Genomic DNA, 16,934 nt, shown 5'->3' with positions numbered 1-16,934 from the left:
CTGTAATTATTGATAATAATACTGTAAGGCTTTAATATTCCACTTATAGTAGTGGACAGATCATGTAGGCAGAAAATTAATTGGGAAACAATGGCCTTCAAGGATACACTGGAGCAGTCGGATTTAGCAGATATATTCAGAAGTTTTCATCCAAAAGCAGTAGAGTACACATTCTTCTCGAGTGCACATGGAGCATTTTCCAAAATAGATCGCGTACTGAGTCACAAAACAGCCCTCAACAAATATAAAAGGATTGAGATATTTTATATTTATGTATATTTTCAGATCACAACGCAATGAAACTTGAAATCAATGTCAAGAAAAACTTTGGAAAGCCTCCAAATACATCGAGATTAAAGAACATCCTACTAAGGAATGAATGGGTCAACCAGGAAATTAAAGAAGAAATTAAAAAATGTATGGAAGCAAATGAACACATGATAGCCCAAACCCTTTGGGATGCAGCAAAGACAGTCTTAAGAGGAAAATACATTGCAATCCAGGCCTATCTCAACAAGCAAGAAAGATCCCAAGTATAGAACCTAACCTCACACCTAAAGGAACTAGAAACAGAGCAGCAAAGAAAAGCCCAAAGCCAGCAGAAGAAGAGAAATAATAAAGATTAGAACAGATAATATAGAATCCAAAAACAGTAGAACAGATTGATGTGTCTAAGAGCTGGTTTTTTTGAAAGAGTAAAATTGATAAGTCCCTAGCCAGACTTCTCAAAAAGAAAATAGAGAGGACCCAAATAGATAAAACCATGAATAAAAGAGGAGAGAGAGATCACAATCAACACCACAGAAATACAAACAATTATTAGAGAATACTATGAAAAATTATATGCCAACAAACTGGACAATCTGGAAGAAATGGACAAATTCCTAGACACCCACACACTACCAAAACTCAAACAGGAGGAAATAGAAAATTTGAACAGACCCATAATCAGTGAAGAAATTGAATCGGTTATCAAAAATCTCCCAACAAGTAAGAGTCCTGGACCAGATGGCTTCCCAGGGAAATTCTATGAGACATTCAATGCAGAGTTAATACCTATTCTTCTCAAGCTGTTCCAAAAAATAGAAACAGAAGGAATGCTTCTTAACTCATTCTATGAAGCCGCCATTACCTTGATTCCCAAGCCAGAAAGAGACCCACTAAAAAGGAGAATTACAGGCCAATATCCCTGATGAATGTGGATGCAAACATTCTCAACAAGATACTAGCAAATTTAATTCAACACTATATTAAAAGAATTATTCACCACCATCAAGTGGAATTCATTCCTGGGCTATAGGGTTGGTTCAGTATTCACAAATTGATACATCACATTAATAGAAGAAAGGGTAAGAACCATATGATCCTGTCAATAGATGCAGAGTAAGTATTTGACAAAGTACAGCTTCCTTTCTTAATAAAAACCCTCAAGAAAGTCGGGATAGAAGGAACATACCTAAACATCATAGAAGCCATACATGAAAAGCCCACAGCTAATATCATGCTTAATGAGGAAAAACTGAGAGCTTTAACTCTGAGGTCAGGAACACGACAGGGATGTCTACTCTTACCACTGTTTGACATAGTGTTGGAAGTCCTAGCATCAGCAGTCAGACAACAAAATGAAGTGAAAAGCATCCAAATTGGCAAAGAAGTCAAACTTCACTTTCCACGGATGACATGATACTCTACATGGAATACTCAACAGACTGCACCAAAAAACTGCTAGAACTGATACATGAATTCAGCAAAGTTGCAGGATATAAAATAAATGTCCAGAAATCAGTTTCATTTCTATACACCGATAAAGAAGCAACAGAAAGAAATATCAAGGAATTGATCCCATTTACAATTGCACCAAGAACCATGAAATACCTAGGAATAAACTTAACCAAAGAGATGAAAGATATGTATGCTGAAAACTATAAAAAGCATATGAAAAAAAATTGAAGGAGACACAAAGAAATGAAAAAACATTCCACGTTCATGGATTAGAAGAACAAATATTGTTATAATGGGTATACACATTGGATATAATGTGTATACCCAAAGCAGTCTACACATTCAATGCAGTCCCAATCAAAATTGCACCAGCATTCTTCTCAACTAGAACAAACAGTCCTAAAATTTGTATGGAACCACAAAAGACCCCAAATAGCCAAAGTAATATTGAAAAAGAAAACCAAAGCAGGAGGCATCACAATCCTGGACTTTAGCTTCTATTACAAAGCTGTAATCATCAAGACAGTATGGTATTAGTATAAAAACAGACATATAGACCAATGGAATAGGATAGAGAACCCAGAAATGGACAAACAAATGTATGGCCAGCTAATCTTTGACAAAGCAGGAAAAAGTATCCAATGGAAGAAAGACAGTCTCTTTAGCAAATGGTGCTGGGAGAACTAGACAGCAACATGCAGAAGAATGAAACTGGACCACTGTCTTATACCATACACAAAAATAAAATAGATGAAAGACTTAATGTGAGACAGGAAACCATCAAAACCCTAGAGGAGAAAGCAGCCAACAACCTCTTTGACCTCAGCCACAGCAATTTCTTACTTGACGTGTCTCCAAAGGCAAGAGAAGTAAAAGCAAAAATGAACTACTGGGACCCATCAAGATAAAAAGCTTCTGCACTGCAAAGGAAACAATCAACAAAACTAAAAGGCAACAGACGGAATGTGAGAAGATATTTGCAAATGACATATTGGATAAAGGATTAGTATAAAAAATCTATAAAGAACTTACCAAACTCCACCTGAAAAACAAATAATCCAGTGAAGAAATGGGCAGAAGACATGAATAGACACTTTTCCAAAGAAGATATTCAGATGGCTAACAGACACATGAAAAGATGCTCAACCTCACTCATCAGGGAAATACAAATCAAAACCCCACTGAGATACCACCCCACATCAGTCAGAGTGGCTAAAATTAACAACTCAGGAAACAACAGACGCTGGGGAGGATGTGGAGAAAGGGGAACCCTCTTGTACTCTTGGTGGGAATGCAGACTGGTGCAGCCGCTCTGGAAAACTGTGGAGGTTCCTCAAAAAGTTAAAAATAGAATTACTGTATGACCCTGCAATAGCACTACTAAGAATTTATCGAAAGGTTACAGTAGTGCTGATGCATAGATGCACATGTACCCCAATGTTTATAGCAGTGCTTGATAGCCAGGTTATGGAAAGAGCCCCTATGTCCATCAACTGATGAATAGATAAGATGTGGTATATATATACAATGGAATACTACTTGGTGATGAAAAAGATTGAAATCTTGCCTTTTGCAACAACATGGATGGAACTGGAGGGTATTATGCTAAGTGAAATAAGCCAGTCAGAAAAAGACAAATATCATATGTTCTCACTCATGCAGAATTTGAGTATCCTAATACTTATCCTTATCCTACATAGGGGAAGGGAAGGAAAAATAAGTTACAGAGAGGAAGGCAAACCCTAAGAGATTGTTAAATACAGAGAGAAAACTGAGAGTTGATGGGGGTGGAGGGTCGGGGAGGTGGGGCAAATGGTTGATGGGCATTGAGGAGGGCACTTGCTGGGATGAGTACTGTGTGTGGTATGTAACTGATGAGTCATTGGGATCTACTCCCGAAGCCAAGACTATATATGCTGTATGTTAGCTAACGTGACAATAAATTATTTACAAACAACAGACGCGAAATTTAGGGAACAAAACAGATGAGCATATGGGCAGGGGGGTGGAAAGAAATAAGAGAGAGGGAAACAAACCATAAGAGACTCTTAATGATAGCGAACAGACTGAAGGTTGATGGAGGGAGGGAGGTGGGGATGGGCTAGGTGGGTGATGGGTATTAGGAAGGCACTTATGATGAGCACTGGGTGTTGTATGTAAGTGATGAATTGTTTAAAAATTCTCCTGAAATCAATATTGCACTGTATGTTAACTAACTGAAATTTAAATAAAAATTTTAAAAGAGAAAAAAAAAAGTCAGACACTTAATCAACTGAGCCACCCATGTTCCCCAAAGCAGAAGTTTTTAATAATAATGAATTCCAGCCTAACACTTTTTTCTTTCATGGATTGTGCTTTTGGTGTTGTATCCAAAAATTCATTGCCAAATACAAGGTCACCAAGATTTTCTTCTATGTTATCTTCCAAAAGTTTTATAGTTGGATGTTTTACATTTAGATCTCTGATCTATTTGAGTTATTCTTGTGAAAGTGTAAAGCCAGCGTCTAATTTCATTTGTTTGCATGTGGATGTCCAATTGTTTTAGCTATCCTTTCTCCGTTAAATTGTTTTTGCTTTATTTGTATGGTTGTATTTATTATCTTAGTGTTATAATGGTTTCTGTTTTTCGTTTAAATCTTTGATGTTTGGAATTTAACTTAGTGAATGGTATAAGGAATGGATTTAGCTTTATATTAGCCAGGTAGCTACATAATTATCTCAACACAACTGAGATTAGTGGATCTTTCATTATTCAAGATGTTGCCTTTTATACTCAACTCTCATAAATATATATTTAGGTCTATTTTTGCACTTTCTGTTTCATTTCTGTATATCGCAGTACCATTGCTTTAATAATTGAACCTTTATAATATAATACCTGAACGGTCCAGGCCCTTCATATTTCTGTTTTTAGAATTGCTTATTTGTGTTGTTTACATATGACATTTAAAATTAACTTGTCTGGTTTCTTCCCCTCCCTGACTAAATCCTACTGATATTAAATTCGTAGAAATTATTTTAGGGACAGTTGACTTCTCTATAATGAATCTTCCCATCCCAGATCCTGATGTTTTTCCATTTGTTCAGCTTTTCTTTTTTATCCTCCAATAGTGTTTTAATACGTTCATCATTTATGACTGGACACTTAAGTATATTGCTAGATATTTTATCTCTCTAGTTTCTGTTGTAAATGGGTTCTTTTCTTTCATTGTCTTCTAACATACACACATTGATATTTTATGGGCGTGTATCTATGTATAATACACGTATATGTGAAATACAGAAGTATAATGTATAGTTATATGTATAATATATATAAATATATGAATACTGTTTTCTGTGTATTAAATTTGTGCCCTTTGATCTTCCTGAATTTTTATTATTTTATGAGAGACTGGAGGGACATCTGGGTGGTTTAGTTGGTTTTGGCACAGGTCATGATCTCATTGTTTGTAGGTTTGAGCCCCATGTCAGGCTCTGTGCTGATGGTGTGGAACCTACTTGGGATTCTCTCTCTCCCTCTCTCCCAGACCCTCCTCCACTCACATGCAGTCTCTCTCTGCCCCTGCCCCACTTGCTGCACACTCTCTTGCTCTCTCAAATAAACATTAAAATAAAAGACTGAAACAAGAAACTAGTTAGATTACAGGAACAATATCTTTATTGTAGAATGCATGAGAAATATAGAAAGCCATGAAAATCTCACCTAAAATGCTTCATAATCCCATTACCTGGAGCTAAACAGCTCTTTATGTTTATATCCTTGAGTGTTTTTTTTCTAAGACACTGTTATTTCATATTACATACATACATAAGAGCTTTATCTTTTTTCTAAGATAGCATTATCTGATACTAAATATGTACATAAGAGCTATTCGTATATATTGTATATTATATAGTATGTATATAGTTATATGTAAATAATTTTTCTAAGCTTAAGTTAAGAATTTTATTAGGCAATAAAGTGTTGAGCCAAAACTTACTGGCATTTATTCAAATATGTTAATTTCAATTAACATGTCAGTTATTTTTAAAAAAAATTTTTTAAAGTTTATTTTGGGGGGGCAGAGAGAGAGAGAGAGAGAGCACGTGTGCGCGCTTGCAAGCGGGAGAGGGGCAGAGAGAGAGGGAGACACAGAGTCTGAAGCAGGCTCCAGGCTCTGAGCTGTCAGCACAGAGCCCGACATGGTGCTCAAACTCACCAACTGTGAGATCATGACCTGAGCCAAAGTCAGACACTCAACCAACTGAGCCAACCAGGTGCCCCTAACTTGTCAGTTATTTTTTACCTAAATACACTTCTTAAAACTTCATAATCAAAAAAAATAAATATTTGTGGATAATGTTTGGATCGTTTTTATATTTCTTAAAAATACTTTTATATATACTTAAAATGTGCATTTGAGAATATTTATATGTTTTATTTGGCTTGCTTTTTTTTTTTTTTAAACTTTTTTTTCAACGTTTATTTATTTTTGGGACAGAGAGAGACAGAGCATGAACGGGGGAGGGGCAGAGAGAGAGGGAGACACAGAATCGGAAGCAGGCTCCAGGCTCTGAGCCATCAGCCCAGAGCCTGACGCGGGGCTCGAACTCACGGACCGCAAGATCGTGACCTGGCTGAAGTCGGACGCTTAACCGACTGCGCCACCCAGGCGCCCCTGGCTTGCTTTTTAAAAAGGTGTAACCATGATATTTTTTTCTTCAAAGCATTTTAATTTGTTCTTTATGTAGAGTGTTTTGATTGAGACCAGTGATCTGCTATTATATTTGACTTTGCTTCTTTGGCAGAAAGAGAGATCAAGGTTTTAGCTAACTTTTTATTCTTTTAATATAGGAAAATTGCAATTGAGAAAAAGATTAAGTTAGTAAAAATCTAAAAATAGAATAACAGGTATAAAGTTAGGGTAAGCTTGACACAAAATAGTTAAAGAATTCTATATTTTAGACCATTTATTGCCAGTTAAGTATGTTTTTGGTAAGATATTTAAAACATTCCTAAAATATCATTGGTTAAAAATATACTGACATATTGATCTATTAAAATTTTATTGCCTTGATTTTTTCAGGATGTATTAAGTCAAAGAAACCAAGTGTTTAGAGTATCATACAGCTGCATGTGTGTAAGATAACAGGTATTAAGTCCAGAACTCTGAAGGGTCTCACATGTTACCCTGCTTGGGTATATAATTGCAGAAACACCAGCCCTCTGAATCAGCAATCAGACCCCTCAACAGTGATAGCAGCCAGGGTAGCATGGTAGTGCTAAGTCCCTCTACCCAGTTCTCCACAGAGCAGTAAAGTAAGAACCATATGCTTACACCTGTACTGATAGTAAGGTTTGGAGGAGAACTCAGAAATTATGACTCTGAGCTTCTATAGGAGCTGGAACATCTAATATTTCCTTCTGGAGATTGAGTGCTAGGCTTATCTTTTTCTCTGAAAGTTAACAAATCCTCTCTGGGGCAGGAGAAGGAGGTTTCTGTCCCTAAATTTTTCTCTTTGGCTCCAGGGAAGATAGGAAAGGTTTTATAGCTCTTTGAATGGGAGCTGATGGCTTCTAAGGAAAGGAGACTAGCTTAGAAGGTGCTGAGGAGACAGTTTCCAACGTCATATCCTGCCAGGCAGGTTTCATCTGCAGGAGACTTGGACTGTGTAGGAACACTGAGAAATCCAGGGAGGATTGTCTTCTAAAAGGGGCATATATAAATATATGTTTATGGCTTATATGTATATGGCACAGATACTGAAGGTTCGCAGGAAACTGATAATACAGGTTGACAGGAATGGAATGGGGGAGCTGGGATTGGGGGAAGGTGTTGTTGGTAGACTGTTAACTTTTTGGTTCCTTGTGTTTTGAACCATATGGAAAATGATACCAATTTGCAAAATAAATACAACTTATATTAAGAATGAGTATTGGGATTTATATTGTAGAAGTTCTTAGCCATGGTTTCTAAAATATACATAGTTAAATCTCGTGGAATTCAGTGGTTTGATAATTACATGAGGAAAATTTTACTCCCAGTTTTTGGATGAAAAGGGGTAATATTTAGAAAAATAAAGTTAAAGTAGCAACTAATATTTATTTGTTGATTGAGAATATCATGTATCTAACCAGTGTGAGGGAGGTCAAGTGAGGTATAGGAGATTAAGGCACTATAATCTCAAATGAGGATTAGAAGGTTGTATAATTTGTTCTTCTCCCTGTGTTGTTTTCCCTCCTTCCCCTCCTCCTCTCTTTTTTCTTTTTTCTTTTTTTATTAAAGTTCATTTATTTTGAGACAGAAAGTGTGCACTGAAGGGGCAGAGAGAGAGAGAGAGAGAGAGAGAATCACAAGCAGACTCCATGCTGTCAGCAGGGAGTCTGATGCGGGTCTGGAACTCATCAACCGGGGGATCATGACCTGGGCCAAAATCGAGAGTCAGATACTTAACCAACTGAGGCACCCAGGCGCCCCTCTTTTCTTTAAAAAAAAAAAAAATTTTTTTTTTTTTTTGTCACAGGGATTTTGGTATGGGAAAGTAGAAGAGAATATTCCCTTTTTTACTGGCATTTTAGAATCTGAGTAATGACAGAAACATAATGTAAAAATAGTCTTTTTTCCAAAAAAAAGGCTGAATGCCTGCTGCTCCAAAAGCAGGGTCAAATAGACTCTTCAGTTTTTCTTTCTTTCTTTCTTTCTTTCTTTTTTTTGACACCCATTCAGTTCTGGGTTATATATCTTATGTACCCAATGGTTGTGATAGGAGGGTGTCCGGAAAAGAATGCCAAGCAAAAGGAATGCCTTTCTAGAGCAGGGAGAGCGCCCAGGTCAGAGCAACCCCAGGCTGTTTTACCCCATCATTAAACAAGGAAATGCCAAGACAGACTTTTCCTTTTACCCATTTCTGTCAGTTTTCTCCTCTTTGTGACTTGAATGAAAGAGCACAGGCTTATGCATGGATCCTAGAGATCCTTCGATGTCCCCATATTCTGGAAATTAACATTAAAAACTTATTAAAGTTAGGAAGCCACTGGGAAACAATCATGGAGATCATTAGATTATGAATGTCATTAGTTTTGGTTATTATTATCTCATGGATAATGACTACTTAATGAGCTTTGGGACATTAGGCAAGGTAACCTCTCTAAGCCCCATGACCTTATCTGCAAAATGGAGTTAATGATAGTACTGATCTCAGATGGTTGCTATGAAAATTAAGCAAGACTGAGTGCATTTCTGAGTGTTTTTAGTTATAAGCCTCTGAATCTGGGTCTGACTGGCTTAAGCAGAAAAGGATTTGGAGTGGATATAGGAAATCTCAGGCTCACTAGAAGGGCTGGAGAACTGAACTCAGACTTAATACGGCTCTAAATTATAGTCAAAGCATGATACACAACTAGTCTGGGGATGACCTGCTGCATTACTGCTGAGTGTCAGATGCCACAGCCTGTGTCACCTGTGCTGGGGCTGTCATTGATACTGTTGTCATTCCTGCTTTTAACATTTTTAAAAAAGGTTTATTAATTTTGAGTGGGAGAGAGAAAGCACCAGCAAGGAGGGGCAGAGAGAAAGGGAGAATCCTGAGCAGGCTTTGCACTTTCAGCACAGTGCCTGACGTGGGGCTTGATCCCATGAACTGGGAGATCATGACCTGAGCCGAAATCAAGACTCAGATGTTTAACTGACTGAGCCACCCAGGCGCCCCTGTCATTTAAAGCTGACTGTTGCTATGTTGCCTCTTGAAATAATTCTATACTGTCCCGTATACTTTACATCACTGGCTTCTGGTCCAGAATGTTAGGTAAGTGATCCTGGGTCTTATGGCATGCCTTGCAGCAGGAAGCCTAGAAGAGCAAGTTTATGACATCATTAACTTTTGATGTGTGTGCGTGGGAGGGACTTGAATACATAGAAAACTGGAAATCCCCAAAGCAAAAGAGAGGAGTTCAGAGCTGGTCAGTTCCCAAACTGATAAAATTACCATTACCATGGAGTGCTTAGTACTATGCCTGACATGTGGTAGGTGCCCCCCAAATGTTGACTTTTGTTAATTTATAGTTGCCAGTTTTGTTGAGAAGCAAGGTTAGGGGGATTTCTACTCCCAGATACGGTTTTTGAAGCAAATGGATTAGAGTTGCTAGAGCAATAAGGGTGAATGGGCAGATGTAATTTCCAGGCTTACAGTTTCCATGGTAGCTCAGTTAAGTTCACTAGATGGCACCTCCCCACAGACTGAAATGTCTCAAAGGTAATTCTGGACAGGCTAGCTAAAATGTATAAGCAGCAAAAAACCCAAATTGCCACCAAGACTCCCTTACTATTCATTAGATACCTCCCTTTTCACCTGGTTTCCCATTTATGAGTGGTCAATAATAGCACAGTTTGGCCTTAGTGCCAGAAGACCTGAGTTTGAATCTCAGCTCTACCAGTGACTGTCACTATGACCTCCACAAGTTACTTAATCCCTCAAACTGTTTTTTGTGTGTGTTCATGTGTGTGCGTGTATGTGTGTGTGTAATAAATAATATTTAAATAATGCCATTGAGGATTTAAATTTAAATGAAAACTTGAAAATATCTAGCATATAGTGAGTAATGCCTTGTAAATATTTCTTTTAAAGACAAAACAAGAGGGAAGCCTGGGTGGCTCATGGTTTTGTGAATTTGAGCCCCACAGGGGCTCTGCACTGAGTGTGTGGAGCCTGCTTGGGATTCTCCCTCTCTGCCCCTTCCCCCCACTCATACTCTCTCTCTGTCTCTCAAAATAAATAAATAAACTTTAAAAAACTGTAAAAATTAAAAAAAAAAAAACAACAAAGAGCCCTGGCAATTACAGAATATCAAGTTTTACATTTCTTTTAAAAAATTGAAGAAATTGGGGCGCCTGGGTGGCTCATTCGGTTAAGCGTCCGACTTCGGCTCAGGTCACGATCTCGCGGTATGTGAGTTCGAGCCCCGCGTCGGGCTCTGTACTGACTGCTCAGAGCCTGGAGCCTGTTTCAGATTCTGTGTCTCCCTCTCTCTCTGACCTTCCCCCGTTCATGCTCTGTCTCTCTCTGTCTCAAAAATAAGTAAATGTTAAAAAAAAAATTTAAAAATTGAAGAAATCTATAATGTAGATGTAAGCCAGTGTAATTTAGGGTACTTACTTCAGGGTACGCATAAAGTAATAGTTTTATAATAATACTAAGACATTATTTGCATTTTTCATTTTCATTCTCTTATGAATTCAGTTTTCAGAGTCTATATGATATACTGTATGATGTCACAACAGATTGAGTGAAAAAGCAGATATGGGAATCCAGCTGTCTTATGTTAATCCAGATATTAAAGAGATTTGCAAAAATGTAAAACAATGCTACTCTTATCACCAACTTTTTCTTTTGTTTTGGAAAATTTAGTTATTTTAAAATAAAGTGTTACTATGCAGTGGTGTTTATTATTTTTACAATAAATAACAAATATTTTTAAATTGCTGTTTTAATTTCTATTTTAACTTCTATTTAATTTATAATTTAATTACTATAAATAGATATAACCTACATAAACAAAAGCTCTTTGAGGGGCTCAGTGATTTTTAAAGGTACAAAAGTATCCTGAGACCAAAAAGTTTGAGAACTGTTGTGTAAGCAGAAAGTACCATGTTTTCCTTAAGAAGAAACCATGGTTGACTAATCTATTGGAAATAGTTTATAAGTACATGAACATGGGACAATTTAAAAAAATTCTTTAAGTTTAGCCTAACAAAAATACACACACACACACACACACACACACACACGGGGATTAAGTGGAATGAGTTGCTATGGATAATTTATACAGAACTGGAAAATTTAAAAAGGAGATTCTTTTGGATGAAGAAATGTGACTAATTAGTCTGATCTATACACTGAAAAGATGATTTGGAAGAATTATGGTCAAGTGGAAAGATCATTGAATTAGGAATGAAGAGACCTGTTTTATATTCTGTTCCTGGCTCCTCAATTCCATAAATGTATTTTTGAGTAAGTAAGCTCTTTTTCTGTTTTGGATTTGCACTTCTTCAAATGAATGAGAATAAATAATTCCCACCTTGTTTTTTCTTTCATGCATTCAACAAATATTGTTTACTTAGTGTACTATGTTCTATTCTAAGTTATTGTGGATATAGTGATAAAATATGCAAGGTCCTGATGAAAGAAGGAAACAGTTCAATAAGAAAGGCAGGGATAAGCAAGTAAATAAATATATAAGCAATTATAAATTGCGATAAGAACTAGGAAGGATCAGATAATGTAAATTAAAGAGAAAATGCTACAGACCTACTTACATAGCACCAACAGGGATGGTTTCTTTGAGGCAATGATATTTAAACTGAGACCAGATATGTGAGAAGGAGCAGAGGGAATAGTCTTCAGCAACAAGAATTGTGTGTGCAAGGGCCCTCAGGTGTGCCAAAAGTATGTAGACCTGAGGAATGGTAAAACAGTACAGAGTTGGGAGAAGTAGGTCATGCAGAGCCTTATACTCTCTGAAAAGAAACCTTCAGTTTAGATGTGTAAAGGGCTGAAATGTGTTCAAGGCTTAGAGATTTGTAAGGGATTCTTTGACCAGAGTGGGATGTTAGTGAATACAACTTAAATATATTAAGGTGGTTTGGGTGGAGAATGAGCACCATTTCTCACAACTGTTCCTGGTTGATGTTCACAGTGACAGACAAATGATTGAGTGATTTTAAATCAGTATTAAAATGCTTAGGTTCTTACTACTGATAATTTGTTCAAAAGACTTAAGTTTCTTTTTTTGATTAGGTTCTTTAACTTACTCAAAATATATGTTAGATAACTATATATCAGATTTTTCTACAAATTACATCTCTGTTTATTTCAGTGCTCTTCTTTTTAATGAAGTAAAATATATTACCACCCTGGAAGACCTACAGAACATAGAAAATTCCCTGAAAGGAAAAGCAAACATTGCATTCTCATATGTAAGAGCCATCGGAACACCAGGTATTGAGCTTTTCTTTTAATCTTTGTTGTGCCTCTACACTTCTCTGAGAATGTTGAAGGACTTAAAATGACATCCTTACTAGTATGTTTTCTTTCTTTAAACAAGCAGCATAGTATCGTGGTTGAAAAAAACCCTGGAGCCAGATTGCCTAGGTTAGATACCCTGTCCCGACAACTTACAGTATGACCTTGGACAACTTAATGTAACTTTAGGCTTTTTAATCAGTAAAATGGTGAAAATAATTTGTGCCTACCTTTTAGTGTTATTGTGAGGACCAAATGAATTCAAATAATTAAAATATTTCCTGGCGTATAGTAGTGTTCTGGAAGTGTTAATTACTATTTTTATTTCCTTATAGTCCTCATGGTACCTGGTATAGTAGTCTATAGTATTTGATAAATGTTGACTAAATGCTTTTATTTTTTAATATATACCATTTATGACTTTTTCCTGATTTAAAAAAAAATGTATAGTTCTAACAGCATCATCTTGAGCATTAATATATAATTTTGTAGTAAAGAAGTTTATAAACATGAACAAAGTATAGTTATGCTTTCAGGACTTTTATTTGTTAATGGTTGTAACTTGATCATGTTAATATAAAATGTTAAAGATATTTTAAAAATCACATATGCTCTAGGAAATAAAATCATTTATTGTAAATCACTGTTTAAAAAATGTTTATTTTTGAGAGAGAGAGAGAGAGAGAGAGAGAGAGAGAGAAAGAGGGAGGGGCAAAGAGAGAGGGGAACGGAGGATCCAAAGTGGGTTCTGCGCTAACAGCAGAGAGCCTGATGTGGCGCTCGAACCCACAAACTGTGAGATAATGACCTGAGCCAAAGTCAGCTGCTCAACTGACTAAGCCACGCAGGCACCCTGGAAATCACAATTTTTATCAACATAAAGCTTGATGGCTACATAGCATGCCACTGAATTTAATATACTTGTAAAATAATACTCTACAGTCAGCCTGTTTTTGTTTACATTTCAGGGTTTTCAGGTTACTGTTCATAGTTTTTATTTGTCCTCAGTGAGAGGGATGAGCTAGAGAGGGTTTACATTGCTACAGTGGAACCAGAACTCCCTGATGTATATTTTAACAGGATCAATCTGACTTCTATGTTTGGAATAGACTGGAAGTAGCAACAGTAGAATAAGGAAGGAAAATTAGGTAGTTATTCCAATAAGGCAGGCAAAAGATGATGGTGGGTGGCTTGGACCAGGGTGTGAGCAGTGGAGGTGGCAATAAATTTGAATTCTAGCAGTATTTTGGATGTAGGACTAACTGAATTTTCTGACATATTAGATTCCGAGTGAGGGAGATATAGCAGTGACAAGGGTGGCTCTGGGGTTTTAGCCTGAGTTACTTTAAAGGTGAAATTGCTGATAACTGAGGTGGGGAAGATTGGAAATAGTTTGGAGAGGAAGCTCTAGACTTTTTGGACATCATGCTTGTGAAATACCCTTTATACGCCCAAGAAGAGATATCAGCAAGGTAGCTGGATATTACTAATCTGCATTTGATGGTAGAGATATACACTAGGGTTATAAATTTGGGAGATAAAGTTGTGAGACCAGAAGAGATCACAAAGCAAATGATCCTAGATGGAAAAGAGAAGACTGAACTGTTTAGATCTGTCAACATTTACAGGTCACTGAAGTGAGAAGGAACCAGTAAAGGGAAGGAATGGACTGTGTAGTAGAGATGCCCTGTAAGCAAAGATAAGATCTTGAGGAAGAGATAGCAACAGTTGTGTCAATGATGCTGAAGGGTTACTTAAGAGCTGCCTATTGGCCATTCTTAGTATGGAATTTGTTAGTGACCTTGACAAGTTTCTGTAGAGTGCTAAGGGTAAATGCCTAATGGGGATACAAGAGAATAGGTAGAAAGCAACTGGAGACTGTGAATATGGAGACTCATTAGAGAAATTTCTCGAAAAATGGGGCAGTGGTTGGAAGAGTATGTGGGTCAAGTGAAGAATTTCTTAAGAAACATATTTGTATGTTGACAAGAAAGATCCAGTAGGAAGGGGTAAATACAGCATGGAGGAAAAAGTGGGGAGAATTACTGAAGCAACATCTCTGAGTAGACAAGAGGGGATTGAATCTAGTGAATGAGGGGAGGGTTGGTTCTTTGTTGGGAGCACAGAAAATTCATCTGTGGTAAAAGGAGGGAAGACAAAGAATATGGGCCTCAATTTTAAGTGGGTAGATAAATATAATGCTTATGGAAGTTTCTTTGGTTTTGCTTTTTTAATTGGCTGTGTTTTCTCAGTGAACTAGAAATAAAATCATCAGATAGCTTGAGGAGAGAAGAGATTAAATAGTTGTTTTAGAAGGCCTGAAAATAAAGAATGGTTGCTAGGCAGCAATAAGAGTTGATATCAGTAATCTAAAGTGAGATCAGTATTATGGTGATGCTTACAGGTTTTTTGGTTTTTGCCCCCTCCAGCCATGTTTACTTTTATAGGTGTAAGTACAGAATAGGCAGAGTGGCTGATTTAACCTGGATTGTGTTTTAGCCAGACAGGCAGGGGAGTGATTATATAAAGACTGACCATGGAATGTAAGCTGGGTTAAGAGGGAAGAGAAGACTTGAAGGAGTGAAGGACAGTGAAAATGGTAAGACTGTAGTTCCTGGAGGATTATGTACTAGACAGAGTAACTTTGAGATGGAGGGGTGTGTGTATTTATGGAGGGAAGAGGTAGTGCTGGGGATGCTAGACACTGAGATTTTGGAGGGGTTTGCAGTGATTGGGTTATTACAAGGCCTGGAGTAAGATCATAGCAGTGAGTGGTTAAGGTAGATTTGAAGAGAGATCACTGAAGTGTCTAGAGAAGACCAAAGACTAAGAGGCTAGGATTTTGCAAGGATCATCTATGGGGATAATAAAATCACAAAGGATTATAATGGGAGTAGTATTGGAGAGAGTAACAGTGTGACAGAAGCCAATTTTGTGTGTGTGTGTGTGTGTGTGTGTGTGTGTATGTGTGTGTGTGTGTATGTAATGAGGGGAGTTGTCTCTGGGTGGGGTGGTCATCTACCACTCAAAGGCAGAATGGTGAGGGGAATACTCTGATGATAATTGACTCAAATGGTAGAAGATCCACGGGGAAGAAGAAGATGACTGCCTGGAAATGGCAGTGAGGAAAAAAAGGGAAAATGAAATGAAAAGGAAGAAATATTTCAAATAAATACTTTGAAAATATTTCCCAGAACTGAAGGATTTGAGCTTCCAAACTGAAAGGGCTCACTGAATCCCAGCGTAATGGATGAATGGATGAATGCTTTGCCACACCAAAGCATCTTATTATGCAGTTTCAGAATATTGGGAACTAACACTGTTCTAAAATGTTCCAGAAATAATGAAAGAGTGTATACATTTAAAGGATTAAGCATCAGAATGGCATTTGTCCTCTTAGTTGCAGCCCTAGAAACTGAAGAAAATGGAGCGATGCTATCGAAATTCTTAGGGGAAATTACTTGAACCTAGAATTCAATATGCAGACAACTACAGTTAGTTACAGTATAGAATAAGGACCCTTTCAGAAGTGTAAGTTTGCAAAATGTGTATTTCCTATATCCTCTCACAGGAAGGTGGTAGAGAATGGGAGCAAGGGAGCAAAACAGTTAAGAAGATGTGGGTAACAGACCCATAACTAGTGAAGAAATTGAATCAGTTATCAAAAATCTCCCAGAGTCCCGGGACAGATGGCTTCCCAGGGGTAATTCTACCAGACATTTAAAGCAAAGTTAATACCTATTCTTCTCAATCTGTTCCAAAAAAATAGAAATGGAAGGAAAGCTTCCAGGCTCATTCTATGAAGCCAGCATTACCTTGATTCCCAAACCAGACAGAGACCCCACTAAAAAGGAGAATTACAGGCCAATATCCCTGACGAGAATGGATGCAAAAATTCTCAACAAGATACTAGCAAGTTGAATTCAACAGCATATAAAAAGAATTATTCACCATGATCAAGTGGGATTCATTCCTGGGCTGCAGGGCTGGTTCAATATTTGCAAATCAGTGTGATACATCACATTAATAAAAGAAAGGGTAAGAACCATGTGATCCTGTCAATAGATGCAGAGTAAGTATTTGACAAAATACAGCATCCTTTCTTAATAAAAACCCTCAAGAAAGTCGGGATAGAAGGAACATACCTAAACATCATAGAAGACATATGTGAAAAGCCCACAGCTAATATCATCCTCAATGGGGAAGAACTG

At 37.2% G+C, this 16,934-nt stretch overlaps 1 protein-coding gene across 3 annotated transcripts in view; it reads left to right on the top strand.

Moving 5' to 3' along the window:
- TXNDC16 (thioredoxin domain containing 16) overlaps positions 1-16,934 on the top strand; it is a 143,108-nt gene that overhangs the window by 36,417 nt on the left and 89,757 nt on the right. For all 3 annotated transcript variants that reach the window (XM_043556159.1, XM_043556158.1, XM_043556160.1), the window contains exon 7: positions 12,578-12,699. In XM_043556159.1, the coding sequence (XP_043412094.1) occupies positions 12,578-12,699 (122 nt within the window). The remainder of the gene's footprint in view (positions 1-12,577; positions 12,700-16,934) is intronic.

The sequence above is a fragment of the Prionailurus bengalensis genome, chromosome B3 (assembly GCF_016509475.1).
Source record: "Prionailurus bengalensis isolate Pbe53 chromosome B3, Fcat_Pben_1.1_paternal_pri, whole genome shotgun sequence".
Classification (NCBI taxonomy): Eukaryota; Metazoa; Chordata; class Mammalia; order Carnivora; family Felidae; genus Prionailurus; species Prionailurus bengalensis.
This window is presented reverse-complemented; position numbering and strand designations above follow the sequence as displayed.